This window comes from Diadema antillarum, unplaced genomic scaffold, assembly GCF_040938485.1.
Source record: "Diadema antillarum isolate AM-2024a unplaced genomic scaffold, OU_Dant_1.0 seq00001212_RagTag, whole genome shotgun sequence".
Taxonomy (NCBI): domain Eukaryota; kingdom Metazoa; phylum Echinodermata; class Echinoidea; order Diadematoida; family Diadematidae; genus Diadema; species Diadema antillarum.
This window is the reverse complement of record NW_027272004.1, coordinates 516,593-530,184: the sequence shown is the minus strand read 5'-3', so window position 1 is coordinate 530,184 and position 13,592 is coordinate 516,593. Positions and strand designations below refer to the sequence as shown.

The 13,592-nt window shown below is 35.6% G+C and overlaps 1 protein-coding gene across 1 annotated transcript; it reads right to left on the bottom strand.

Moving 5' to 3' along the window:
• Positions 1–9,855: 9,855 nt before the first annotated feature.
• LOC139744806 (uncharacterized) lies at positions 9,856–12,916 on the bottom strand. Its single transcript, XM_071655221.1, has 3 exons — positions 12,585–12,916; positions 11,850–11,948; positions 9,856–10,433 (listed from the first exon to the last, which is right to left on the bottom strand). Exons 1-3 carry the CDS (start codon positions 12,727–12,729, stop codon positions 10,225–10,227), a joined length of 453 nt encoding a protein of 150 aa, XP_071511322.1. The 5' UTR covers positions 12,730–12,916; the 3' UTR covers positions 9,856–10,224.
• Between the last annotated feature and the right edge of the window lie 676 nt (positions 12,917–13,592).

The following is a 13,592-nucleotide window of genomic DNA, read 5'->3' as shown; positions in this document are numbered from 1 at the left end:
TGTACCATGTGTCATAGATCAAACGAAATTTCACAATTTGATAGTAACTGTGGTACAGATTACTGTTTTAATAGACTTCATCATACGGATAATAATGTATACACAAAATATTGAGCATTTATGGAAAAATACATCATCACCCATAATCATTTTTTCTGAATCATCGTTGATCTTCTCCGGTATGATATCAATTTGTATTTTCACATTCCTTGTTTGTTTGTTTTTTTGCGCCTGTGTAAAGTAATATATAATTTGATTTGTTGTCTATCAAATCGATGTTATACTAGATGCCACATTCATAACTTGCATATATACCACAATTACACCATACAAATGCAATAACATTGTAAATGTCACACGGGAAGAGAGACGTAAACTACATAACTGCTTTGTGCAAAAATCAACGCCATTAATACAAAATTTACAATAAAAATCATCTAGTTAAATAGAGACAAATCTCCGTGGAATGGAATAACCCATTCGACAGTTCAAAAGATCCATGTATCAGTTAATGGTGTATGTTAAAAATGTATACTCATGTATTTTTGTTTTGTTTTGTTTTGTTTTGTTTTGTTTTGTTTTGTTTTTGCAGGTGAGAACAGTGGTGAAAAGAAAAGTGACGCTGGAGAAAGAAGCTCTGTGATAATGAAAGTTTATGATGACTCAAAGATGTAAGAAGAGTTATTTCAAATCACCAATGTAAAAATAAAAAAAGTTGAAAATCACAGTTCCAGGATCGATTCTTCATGCTATTAGAGTCTTGATATTTGTAGACAGACTTATGAAGCTAAAAAATGTTTCAAAACTAGAACAAAATCTTTGCGTGACAGGATTTACCCCTATTCAGAATTTCCCAAAGACTATATGTTAGAGTAACCATTCAGTAAACGGTCTATCAGCATGTACAGACACTTGTTCATTGATCTTTTAATAGTGACATCAAGATTCTCAAACCTTTTATACGCTGAAGACTTTTTTTTCAGTTGCACACATCATAATGCAACTGTTACCATGTCAGCAAAGATTGAGAATTTGTACAATATTGAGTCACCAAAATGTTAGAATGTACCTACGTGAAAATATAGTAGCATTTCTCTGGGGTGAAGAAAAGACTTAAAGAAGAAAAGAGCAATGCCCATGTTCCGGGTTTTGTTTGAAGTTGTTTTATATACCCCTGGCATACCACAATCATAACAACTCATTGATGAATACCAGGAAAAAGTTAGATATACATTAAGTGTCATAGGAGCATTCTGAAACGTAGGAGAGTTTCGGATAAGACAGGAGAGCGAAAACACACCGGAAAGAAACGCTCCAATGAGATGGAAAAGAGGAACATGTTGATTTAACTACTTTTAGCAAACATGCATGTTACATCTTGTCTACATCTGATATTGTATCCAGAAATGCTCCAATTTCGATAAGATTAGAAAGGAAGAAGAAGAAAAAAAAAGAGAAATCATTGGATTTTCAGAATAGGTTTTCTCTCAAATTTAGTTTTGCTATTCAAAGTTTGAGATTTTTTTTTATCAATAAGGACATACATAAATAAAGGCCCATATCAGTCTGGTATAATATATAGAAACTATAACTTATAAATCATGCTGAATACACGCAGTAATGAACACTGTGTATTACGAAAATAATATCTTTTAATTTCCTTCTTTCTAATTTTGAGTTTCCAAAGGAACATTAGAAGGATGATAATTGTTTCACTTGCTCTGGGTTGGTTAAGCCAACCACCAATGACTATCGCTATGAAAAACTAGCAGATTTTCAAGGAAAGGATGATCCTAAATATGACATTCCGCAGGTTTAAGGTATTTCACCATTTCCCATCAGAGGTTTCTTACTGTTTGCTGAAACTTGTAGATGGTAGCAACTCGAGCCAAGAAGAACGTAAGCTACCACAGTCCACACCAATCTCGACATCTTGAAAACACAGACGGACAACGAGGATTCCTGATCATAGGTGGCAAGTGCACGCGAACAGACAAGAGTTAGCTGATGTTGTTACCAGTTTCCGCACCATGCGATACTCCGAATGGATAGGAAGCAAAGTTGGGACAAAATATGATCTCCGTACGAACACACACTAAAGTCATTAGGCATATTATGCATTTTTTAAATACACATCGTAACATTATAAGAAAGGCGCGCCGAGTCGATCACGTTTTTCTGGTCATGAATCACAAATTCCTCGTCAAGTGTTACCGCGGGTGCATGGAAGTGGAGAATGCGGTGGACAATAAAGCAAATTTGGGCGAGTCGGTCGCCACCTTCGAATTCTTCTAGCTATCGCCATAAGTCAATATTGATCACATATTAACGCCCTGACCATCGTGGTTCGTTGACGTGTTATCAGCAATATGCGCTACATACGTTGTGCACAGATTGCAATTACATCCACCTTCTTCAAGAATTTTCTTTTTCATTTCTATGGGTGCAAATTCCAAAAATCCCACTGATATTATTTATTTCGATTTCATGGTTCATGCATGAAGATTACTTAATAAGGAAAATGAAATAAAATTTGGTGTGGTTAGGAGATTCTCTGGGGATATATTCGTCTTTGCTGCTTTATCCTGTATAGTTTTGAATTAGATGCATATCTATCGTGTACATGATGTAGCAGAAACTATTCAAGTGGTATGAACATCTGGCCAGGCCCAGTCACATAAAAATGTAGTAACTCTGCATTATTGAAAATTATTTTGGTGAAAGCTACATGTTTCCATAGCTAATGCAGCCAAGAAATCATTGATAGTTATGTTGACTGGAGACTTACCATCATTTATTGCAAAGTTTCCATAATTTCATGGAGCGGACCAGATGTTCGCATATTATGTGCGGGGAATTTGCGAAGATAGTCTTGTTTTAATGTGACATGGTGGGGTATCACTCTTACTATTACGTAACTGTGTTGTTGTTGTTTTTTGTAAAAATTATAAACGCAATATCTTGTCATAAAGCTAAGATTGAATGATCTGGAAATATATAGTCAAGGCAGCATATCCGATTAGGTTCTGACATTACACCTACAAGCTGAAGGTTTAGCCTCTTAAGGACCAGGAAATACAAATCCTACTGGTATTCTGAACGAACATGGTTAACATAGGATCCTTTGTGGGATGGGTGGGCGTGGTTTATTGGAGGAGATGCCATTCTAGCGGTGGTAGTGGCGTCGAAGAGGTTTATAGGGTTAATGTGATGTTAAGTTATACACAGTTTTGGTAAGCGTGCAAAGTGGACGTACTTCAGAATATTTGAGTCTGATTTCATCTTTCACTTAGAATCAGAATTATTCATCCCATTGTCCATCACTGCCAAAGAATACAAACAAAAGTTCCTTAAAGGACAAGTTCACCTTCATAGACATGTGGGTTGAGTGAATGCAGCAATATTAGTAGTACACATCAATGAGAGTTTGAGGAAAATCGGACAATCCGTTCAAAAGTTATGAATTTTTGAAGTTTCTGCTCAGTCAAGGCTGGATGAGAAGACTACTATAGCTTGTTATGTCATATGAGTACAACTATATACAGAAAGTATAAAGAAAATTCAAGATATTCTCACTTTCAGATGTCAGGGGAAATAGCATTACCCCTAACATAAGTCAGTAACATGTCAAAGAAATGTGCACTTTATTCAAAAAGTCAAGTTTTGTGAAATTCTCTTTTTATTTTCCTTATATTGTTGTACTAATGTGACATCATACACTGTAGTAGTCTTCTCCTCCAGCAGTGATTGCACAGATACTTTAAAAATTCATAACTTTTGAACGGATTGTCGGATTTCCCCCAAACTTTCACTGATGTGTTCTACTAATACTGTTGCCTTCACTCAATCCACATGTATATGAAGGTGAACTTGTCCTGTAAAAATCAGGTATGATTAAATGAAATTTCTTTTATCTAATGCTGTACTTGCGTTTTTTTCCTCTGATATGAATCGATCAAAGAGTGATAAGGAATTTGAACGCGATACTAATATGGCGCTGTGTTATTACTACATGATATTAATCTCGGCGTTGTTCAACTCTCACTAATCACAACTTTGATAATTTTTATCATGTTGTATACGTATTGCTTTAGAGATATTAACAATATCAAATTCTCTTTCCACATCGTCACAGTGGTCGCAGCACTAACTTTGTAACAATTTCAAGGCAAGCCTGTTGCTGTTTGGTTTCAACACTACCACCACCACCAACAACAACAACAACAACAACAACAACAACAACAATAGCTTCGAGGGTTCCTGGAATGTTTCGCTCACTACAATAAAGATGAAGGTATAATATAGGTATTGTGGACTGCCACGCGTTCAAGCAAGCGCTTATATAGTGGCAGTCTTCTTCTGCATGATTTTCGTTAACTATTTACTTATTTGGTAATATAATATAAGTTGCGTCAATGTGTTATGTAAGTTTTTATTTATCATTTTCAAATTATGTACATTATTTGCTTACTTGTTTATTTATCCAAATACAAAATTGATAAAACTATAATTGTATTCGATGTTTTGTTCAAGCTTGTGGGATTCAAAATTCCTTAATTGAAATGTTCTGTACTCACGCGTGTAAGCGTTATTTATATTACTCTGTCATGTTAGTATTGCTGTATATGGAAATAAATCTATTTGAACTTGAATCTGAATTATTTATTGACGTTTTGTGTTATATTACTGAAAAACATATGAATTTTGATTTATGTAGGAAATTATGTTAAAGAAAACAAAATAAAAACAAACAAATAAACAGTGGTGAGGTGTGTTAATGTCGTTCGAATCCGCTTGTAAATTATTCATATCTCCCTCTCTCTCTCTCTCTCTCTCTCATGAGTGGACTCTTACATTGTTTAGAATTCCTTTCATATTATGAAGCATATTTCTATACACAGTTTATAGGCATACAGTAGATAGAGCTAGATATCGATTTGAATCTGTTTCATAAATCTCAAACATTATTTCTCAACTCGCTTGATTGTAATACCTTGGCTTCAATATTCATCAGATGGAATTTAGATAACAACTGCAACAACAGTTTAAACTGACGTCCGACTATCAGAAGTTTAGCTTTCAATTTTCTCTTAGGAAAAATTAATCATGTATGGCCTCTTCTTGGGGAATTATGCTTTAATCTGATATTGTGATGTTGATATCTTGATACTCATGTAATGGTGTTATACAAAAAAAAAAATAGGCCCTGTTTCATAAAGCTGTTCATAATGTGACTCACGACTTTACGAACGACATCAATATGGCAAGCCAAGTCGGTTTCCAAATCATTGTTAATGTCAATATAAAGTTGACATTTTCAGAGGGTAATTATCATTCTTACATGTTAACACACGTTTTTAGTTGAAGGTGTATTTTTGCTCCAATGTAGATGAATAATTGATATACAGTCGTACTTTGTTAAAACGTAAAGGGCAAAAATGGGCACACATATTGGCACACATTCCAGTTGTTCGTAAAGTCATTCGTAACTTTGATAAGTTTATACGAACAGCTTCATGAAACAGGGTCCAGCCTGGTATAAGGATTTCAGTAGGCTCTAAGCATATTACCCGTGTCTTCAGCATAGACTGGTAAATTAAGATGGATTGCCTATAGGATGTGCAAATGGTGCTATCCCATGTAGCTTACTATGATGAGGATTATGTAGGTATATGTATATATATATATATATATATATATATATATATACATATATATACATATGTATATGTATATATATATATATATATATATATATATATACATATATATACATATGTATATGTATATATATATATATATATATATATATTATATATGTATATATATATATACACATATATATACATATGTATATGTATATATATATATATATATATATATATATATTATATTATATATATATGTATATATATATATATGTATGTATAATTACGTAGGCGCTAATATGCGCGCGCGCGTGTGTGTGTGTGTGTGTGTGCATGTGTGTACGTGTGTGTGTAAGAAAGAGTTTTGTGCCGAAGTGTACGTATGAATTATTTTGAGCACGACCAAGTATTATCCTTAATTTTTATTTATGGCAATTTATGTCGAAAAAACATGCCATTAAATTTCTTTTTTTTTTTCATGTCGTTAATGGTTTATCGTTATTTAGCTCTTCCACCTTAAAAAGCATTCTGATCCTACGATCACTGATGAGCACTCTGTGATGTATTTAGATAATAAAACCTCTGGTCGGATTCTTATATTATGCTAACATGCAACACGATATTACTAAATTTTGTGAATGCGAGGCATGTTACCTAGAGGGCGTAAAGGCAGGTCACGCGGTTTTTCGCATCGACGTCATAAAAAGAGGGTTGCCATATTCACAGTAAGCAGAGAAAGATAGCGTGAATCAACTTTGCGGTTCGCCTTTAATAAAAGGTGTTCGACATTTTAACGAGAGATAATCTCACACGGAGGTGAACGGGTGTTGTCCACGAGATTCTTATCATGCTGAAAGAATTTAACTGCAATGTCAAGTCCCATAAAATGGTGCGCTGTTTACTTTTTTTCAGCGCTCACTGTGACTGTGGCATAACTCCGCTCTTTCTCTTTCTACACACTGTATACTATATGACATTGTATGTATAATATATAACATATGAAGAAAAATTATATAAATGTATATACGTATATATATATATATGTATATATATATATATATATATATATATATATATATGTATATGTGTGTGTGTATGCGTAATATAATTATGTAATATTTACCTATAGCACTATGCTATCTAATGATTGGCTAACAGGTAATATATTGTCATTACGTGTAGAATAGTCACTGAAGTTATAACGCAAAGCTGGGGCGTTCCAATTTGAGCACTCCAATCGATGTGAATTCTAGCTCTATGTCATAGTTTTCAGGGATTTTTTTTCAGGTTCAATGACATTAATTTCCAGCAAATATGAAATATATATATATATATATATATATATATATATATATATATATGCATCGTACATATAATCATAATAAGTATAGAAAGATGTGATTCCTTTCGATGCTGTCATCTTAATCATATGATCAGCAGAAGATAGGTGGATGTGTCTTTATCACAGTATACTTTGTCATTTCTTTAAAATCTGTATATGCGCTATTATTGCAGTTTATCGGATTGACAAACCCTACACAGTTTTGACAGCACGGGACCGTGGTTATCCAGTTGATTATGTTCTTACAACGTTTTATGACGTACATCTAGGACACAATAGTGATCAACAAGTGTATCATAGTGTAAGGCAAAAACTCTTCGGGACAAGGAAACTGTTTATCACATACCAATATATATTTATCTTATTTCATATATCTATGTACACTTCGATCTCATTACGTAATTCATTCGTAGTACGCATTATACCTTACAAACAATACACTATCATATAAAACTGTCTTCTTTCAACAAGAAAAATACTTTAATTGTTACTACTTGCCGATGTCAACCTGTCCCACTATATGCTGAACAGCAGGAGGCAGACGAAATTTATATTTCTGATTTGTAAAGTACAGTCCAGACGTCAACTTTGTGTCATCAGATATCATTTGAGTGTTGGGTTTATCGGTGGGTGTCTCATACCGTCATACTTCAGACAAACATTCCATCCTTGTCCCATTACATATCGTTAAAATTGTTTAGTAATATCTAATAAACCAAGAGACAGCGCAAGAATCTTTGGTTTCGGCACGATCAAACGGCAAACATATGGTTATTCTTATCTGAAGAAAGGATTTAGTTCCACGATGTCGTGTTTTAATAAAATGTGACACCAGCTTGTAATGATAAATCGAGAATGGGGACAGATATTGACATTTTTGCGTATTGATCAAGAATAAACAAACACCTACATACCAATAGGTTGTTAAAAATCAGAAATTGAGCTGTGATCAAGAATAAACAAACACCTACATACCAATAGGTTGTTAAAAATCAGAAATTGAGCAAATTATGAGCAATATACACTTAACGAGGCTCGTGTGAAATGTGCTTTCCCATAGTCATGATACTCAAGGCAGTATGAACACAGTGTGTGCTGGCATCAGCGGATATGCAATACACTGTGTTATACAGTTACCTTAGAGCTTCAGTACATGGAGTATCATACGTCTTTGTACGGTACGTATTATAGTCATCGTTATGATATACGCCCGTTAGAACAATTCTTACGAACCATGAAAAATGCAACCAATCCAACAACGACAGTTCGCTGAGATAGGTCTATCATGATGTATCCATATTGGATACATGTGATTCATGAGATTAAGAACATTCTACTCTAAATACGTGTTCTTTCTATACATTGCAGAGCCAAAAAGGGATTCATATTAACATCGTTATAAATTCGCACAGACAATCATGGCACAACAAATGTACCGCTTTTTTACGTATTCACTGTTTAAGAATGGTGGCGGAATAATCCGCACCTGACGAATTTGAGGAGTAAAACAAACAAAAAAACAAACAAACACAATTCAAAAAGAAACAAGCACACAAACGTCGCATACGAGTGACAGAGTAATCTGATGGAAACACGCCCTCTTGATCGCCAAGCAGAAAGGCCAGACGAAATACTCCATCACGCATGCGCAAATAAATATAATTGGGACGGATTAAGAAAGAGACTAGCCTTAGCTAAACAGATGTGTTGAAGACCTTTGATCCCTTCATCCTATCGAAGACGTCACACGTGTTGATACTATTTTTAGCAATACCCCTTACTCTCTTAAAAGGAAATACCGTATGTCCCCCCAAAAATTACAACGGGACCCTCCGCAATGATATCTTTAAAAACAGTGAATCAATCCAAATACAAATTCAGGGTGTGAAACTATAACTCATTGCCCACATCTTACAGAAAACCCCATTTGATTTGCTTCAGTGGTTAAAGAGAAATGAGGATCTTTGTAGAGTATGTCAAGAATCTCTTCCCTCCAAGTTCTGTCTATTGTATTCACACACAAAAGCATCGAAGTGCTAAACTTGGAAGTATCAGACTCATGACATGCTTTACAACTTTTCACATTTCTCTGTGACCGCTTAACCAAATTGAATGGGGTTTTCTGCAAAATAGAGTTTTGGACATACTGTACATGTACACTTGTACATGACATTACAGGAAGACGTAGTAGAGATCCATGGAGGTGGGCGTGCACAATTTGTATGCTCTGAACTAGTTTTGTTTCCTTTCGTAGGCTATAGAGCAGTACCGGTGGAGGCGTTCCTATAACTAATGGGTAACCTAATGGCTTTGTGTATCATGCTGATACCTGTTACAGATTTGAAAAGAAGCACTCCTACGTGCTACATCTGAGACATTCTTTTCTCTTGGTTTCTGGAAATTGACAACTTACTGTTTTCCTCTCTTTCCTATTTTGTTGCCACCAAGACAAAAATTTGGTAGTCTTGGCAACAACCTCTCGTAAGCGAAGAGTAAAGTTGATAAGCCGCGTAAAATGCTTCTTGACCAGCCGAGCAATATCATTAGTGAAGCTAATCTTGGGGAACTAGAGATAAAGGAATCAATTCTCGAATGTTTCTGAATTTAAAAAAAAAAAACAACCTAAGATAATTACATAACACTGAATCACGCAATTGAAATACATTTCATCTATGATAAATTTTTTGATAGGAACAGTGAACTACAGTATTCTATTCAGTTGAGGGATGTGTTGATCTCCTTCTTTTATAACCCTGTGAAGACTAGTCCACAGTGTTCTCGGGATGGGGTGAATGGGAAATGTGTGTTATAGGAAAAACTAGTCCGTCTTCAGCGGGGTTAAGTGTTCCATAGTCATTCGTTATGTTTAGGCACGTTTTCATTCTTCCGTTATTCGCTAAATTTCCATTTTACCGTATACTCCTTCTGCGTCATTGTTTTCCCCAGTGTCCTCGACTTTGTCTTCGTCTCATCTCTGAATTCAACCCAACTTTGTGTTTACACATGCAATTTTACTGTGTTTTGGGGAGAAAAATCTTTTTTTTTTCCCCTCAAATATCATAGCTCTTTCTTTTTTGCCAGACTTGTCTGAATTACATTCGGTCCCACATGAATCAACTCAACTAACGAAAAGTGATACAATAAAATGTTTGTGACACTATAATGTAAACTTGGCAATACATGTAATGCTTTATATTTTCTGTAGATACTAATGGAAACACTGTGGGAGGCCCTCTACGGGTCGATCGTGACAGTCTTCAACTCGACGTCTTCATTCTTCCCTTCGACGCTGTCGACGAGGGCGTAATCGACTGAGTTCTCCTTCATCCTCCTCCTTCTCATCTCCGTCTCCCACTTCTTGTGCTTGAAGGCCAGGAAACAGACGAAAGCGATGGAGAGGACGACGAAGATATTGGACAGGATGACGATGATGTGATCGACTCCTGGTCATATAAAAAGAGACAAAACTTTAAAGTTAAAGGCCTCAGCAAGTTCAACTTCAGTTCAGTTCATTTCAGCTCATTTCTGCATACTGTTTTCAATGCAATGTATAACAAAAAATGACGATATGTCATAAATCATATGAATTGTACTAATGCGTTCATTAAGAATCTATTGTGGGGCACGATCGTATAAACAAAACGTATAAACAAAACGTATAGGGGGATATACAACAAATTAAATGTAAATTGTTCGGTAAGGAACAGATCAGACTGGGAGTAAAGAATATTACTTATTATGAAGACTTTTATCGCAAAACGAGCTAACTCAATTCTTATTAAGTTGATATATTTGTGATTAAAGCTGTTAAAAAATCAAATAAGATAATAAAAAAATACAGGATATCTTTAATCATAACTTCTAGAATATTCGTTGTTATGTCACAAGTGAGGTATTATTGCACAGGTTTAATTTTGCTCTATGTAATGAATGACTTACTTTGATTTGCTTAAAAAGGGCGCTCAGCTCATCTTCGAATAAAACTCTTCTATTATATACAATATCATAATGTAACTGGAAATGCAGGAGACCATCTCCATAAGCAGAGCTTTACTAGAAAGATGGCCACAGATAAACTTACGACACAATAAATGAAAATCAAAATACAGCTCTTTTAAAATCGTCATTCACAATTATAGTCAACATTAAAACATCGAGCATAATTATTATTAAAGGGTGTGTACAGTTCTGGTCGAGGTGAAGATTTAGCTTTTAACGTTTTGTGAGATATTCAGAAACCACTCTATGAGATGTCAAAGAGCATGCAGTTCTAAGGGGTATCAAAAGTTTATTCGATGAAAATCGGTTCTGAAATGGCTGAGATATCCAAAAACAAGGTGAAACAAAGAGATACTAATAAATTTGGGGCATGTCGCCTTTTATTATTAGCACTTTTTTTGATATTTCAGCCATTTGAAAACCAATTTTCATCAAATAAACGTTGAATCCTTCTTAAAATTACATGCTCTTTCATATTTCATAAGAGGCTTTTCATTGTCTCACTTAGGAATGTTCAAAACCTGAATCCCTACCTCAACCAGTACTGTACAGTCCCTTTAAGCAGAAAATGTAAGGTTTATTGAATTCAGATGTTAAGTAAGTAAATCTTATAAAGTCTCACAAGTTATCACCAAACAATGCAAACAGAGGTACATTATTAGCACAAACAAAATGACGTCACACGTTTCACACTCACTTTCAATGTTCTTATCTTCCTTAAACAGAAAATAAATGAGTCAAATTGTGTATCATTCGGATCACACTTTACTCGTGTTACAATACTCTAGAAACATTCACGATTCTACTTTTCGTAATAATAAAAAATTGTAGTGAACGAGGCTAAAATGACATAGACTTACCGAAACCATCAAACCTTGTCTCCGGCATTGCTGTGACGTTGTGCACCAAGCTCTCATTTCCTGGCACATAAGTCAGTGCGCCCTCATAAGTTTGGTTTCCTACAGGGAAGAAGCATACAATAGCGATAACTACAATGTACATGGTTCAATAGTAGAAGGGATGAGACAATCAGGGCACAGAATATTATTCTAATCAGTTTAGCAAAGACCCTAAAACTTATTCTACAACCAGAAAGAACGTGACACAAAGAGAGAACAAGTTTCCTTTCTTTTCATTAAGAATATTATTTCAGTATGACGATGCAGTGTTGACATGTTGCATCGTATCCTTGTAATGAATTGAATATGCTTCTAACGTTTCCTACATTGCAGGAGAGTTTTTACTGCACTGATATTCTTGATAGTGTTTCCGTGGTTGTGCCACTGTTGTATGGTTCAAACTGTTTCATAAAGTGAAAAGATTACGCAATAGTGTTCAATTTCTGTCAGTACGTAAAGTTTACACCATGGAGGTTTACATAGAAAAGTAGGTAACGCTGCCTGCAAACACAGAACCCCCTTCAAATATAGAAAAAAAAAAAGAAAGAATGACAGTTATATTCCTCGAAAAGTGTAAAATTGCTGTGTTCACATTTGCTGTCGACATGCAGCGAGTAATGCCTTCTTTTTTTTTAGGTTAGATCGCAGTGCGCCCTCTCTTGACCACCCCTGTCTGGTATGACAATCAATCTTTACCCATAGTCTTCGTCATCAAGCTCGTAATCTTCATCATGGGCGACGACTCCTGGGCCACGGAGGACGGCTGCAGGCTCACCGGCGATGTCGTACTCGACACGCTGGCGGCGAGTGCTTCGAGCAGAGGGGAGTGTGTGGAATTCATGATTGCTTCCCTCTACGTCAACACATCGGAATTCAAGGATAAAGACTCCAAGTTCAGGCAAGTCAGTGGCAGTGGAGTATTGTTTTTTACGTAAGGTTGTACGTAATCCACATGCATGGAAGACAATCTTTTGATGCGTGGTTCTCCTTTAAGATGGCCGTTGGTGTTCTTGATGCTTTTTCTGGCCTTCTCTGTAATAGGAAAACAAAGGTTTTTAAAAAGTCAATCGCTAATAAAATGATGTGAAATGAATCAACCTGAAAATCGGCTGGTAATTAAAGTCTTGTCATAATTCTCGGCATCGACAATGCGCAGAAAATTACTGCACACGCTGAAGAGCTCTGTCACAGATGCACTGTGGGATTCCTCGGTGCCCTTGTTCCCTTCCGATTGTCTCACGCGAGTCGCAGTTCCCATACGATTCAATGAAGTTATTTGTCTGCTTTTCCGTTGTTACCCCTCTTTTTCTTGGCTTAATTCAGCTTAAAAAAGTTGAAAGTCACATAATGGAAAGCTAAGAAATCTTCAACAAAAATGCCTCTGGATAAAGACAGGGCGTGATCTGAGTGCATGTGCAACCAAAACCGGCGGGGCAAGTTTGTCTCGTGAGCTATCCCATAATACATCTAAAACGCTGCTCTGCGCACAGTACCTATATTAGCGATACCGAGATTTATACACAAAAATTATATAGTTACATACAAACTCGAAGAGAGGTTTGATGACACAGATAAACAGTCAGGAAATGAAGATCGACCTGTAGAGACGCAATTGCGCAGAAAAAAAAAAGTCAGGACGCCGTATGGTCCGTAACATACCACATTCTTGGCAGACAAACACACATGATTATTCGTATCCAAGAA